Genomic DNA, 1,249 nt, shown 5'->3' with positions numbered 1-1,249 from the left:
GAAAGATGGAGACCACTTATGTTTCACATTTATGCGTTTGTTTTTTTGCATGAATATGAACAAAAAATTGGAAAATATTTATTCTTGCCCGATGAAAACATTACGTATGCATACTCATGTATAAATGCATATATTTAAATTAAACTTATGCCATCTTTATATAATAAACATGGGTTTGGTAACAAAGCCGCCATATACACACTTTATCCATCAAATCGCCCGACACACAACTTTTTTGCACTCTAGATATGCAAATTTCCAGATGAAAATAAAACATAAGTACACTCATATATAAATGCATAGACTTCTTATTAAACTAATGCATTTTTATATAAAAGTACACTGGTTTTGTTTAAAATAATGATCACTTTTATCCACAGATGCCACAATGCCCAAACGGCACTTGCTGACAAACAATTGGCACTTACAAACACTTTTTATACCCGAGCGTACTTGTGCACAAGGGTATTATAATCTTGTTCACATAACGGTTGTTTGTAACAGGCAAAACGAATCGAGATAGATATAGACAAATGTATACATAAATGATCAGAATGAAAAGAGAAATCGATTAAGCGGTGACTGTCTGTCCGTCCGTCCGTCTGTGCACACGATAACTCGAGTAAAAATTGAGATATCTTAACGAAACTTGGTACGTGCACTTCTTTCTAGCATAGGACGGATGGTATTGAAAATGGGAAAAATCGGACAGTAACCACGCCTACCTCCCATATAACGGTAAGAAGATTATTCACTCAAAATTGATATTTATAATAAGTTTTAGATGAGAAATAAGAATGTTATAAATTTTTGGAAAATGGGCGTGGCCACGCCTACTTATGGTTACATGTGTATATCTTGATAACCGCTGCACCAATTTCTTCAACACTTAGCACAGTGGTTGGCCTTGATGCAGCATACTAAATGGCCGAAAATTTTAAAAAGCGGACAATAACGGTAATTTAGAGAAATACGAAATCTGCGATAAATCAGTAAATACTAAAGCTAATTTATCCAAAATTGAGGCTTGCGACAATTCTTTACCAAGAAATACGTTTATTATAAAATTTTGGAAAAAGAGCGTGGCACCGCCCACTTATGATCACATATATATATATCTCGGTAACCGTTCTACCAATTTATACCAAACTCGGTATGGTTATTGCGCTTGCCACATAAAAGCAAACCATTGAAAATTATTAAAATCGGACTAAAATTACGGCTGATTTTCATATAACGGTAAATTTCA

General features: G+C 34.1%; 1 protein-coding gene across 1 annotated transcript in view; it reads left to right on the top strand.

The window, feature by feature from the left end:
• The first annotated feature begins 169 nt into the window (after nt 1-169).
• The window catches only part of LOC118741518 (glucosidase 2 subunit beta-like), a 2,302-nt gene continuing 1,222 nt past the window's right edge, over nt 170-1,249 (top strand). Inside the window, exon 1 of the mRNA XM_036473517.1 lies at nt 170-173. Coding sequence (XP_036329410.1) covers nt 170-173 — 4 coding nt within the window. The remainder of the gene's footprint in view (nt 174-1,249) is intronic.

This window comes from Rhagoletis pomonella, unplaced genomic scaffold, assembly GCF_013731165.1.
Source record: "Rhagoletis pomonella isolate Grant_MI unplaced genomic scaffold, Rhpom_1.0 Rhpom_scaffold_00006, whole genome shotgun sequence".
In the NCBI taxonomy this organism is placed as follows: Eukaryota; Metazoa; Arthropoda; class Insecta; order Diptera; family Tephritidae; genus Rhagoletis; species Rhagoletis pomonella.
Note: the sequence above shows the minus strand (reverse complement) of the source record. Positions and strands in the feature narration are given on the sequence as shown.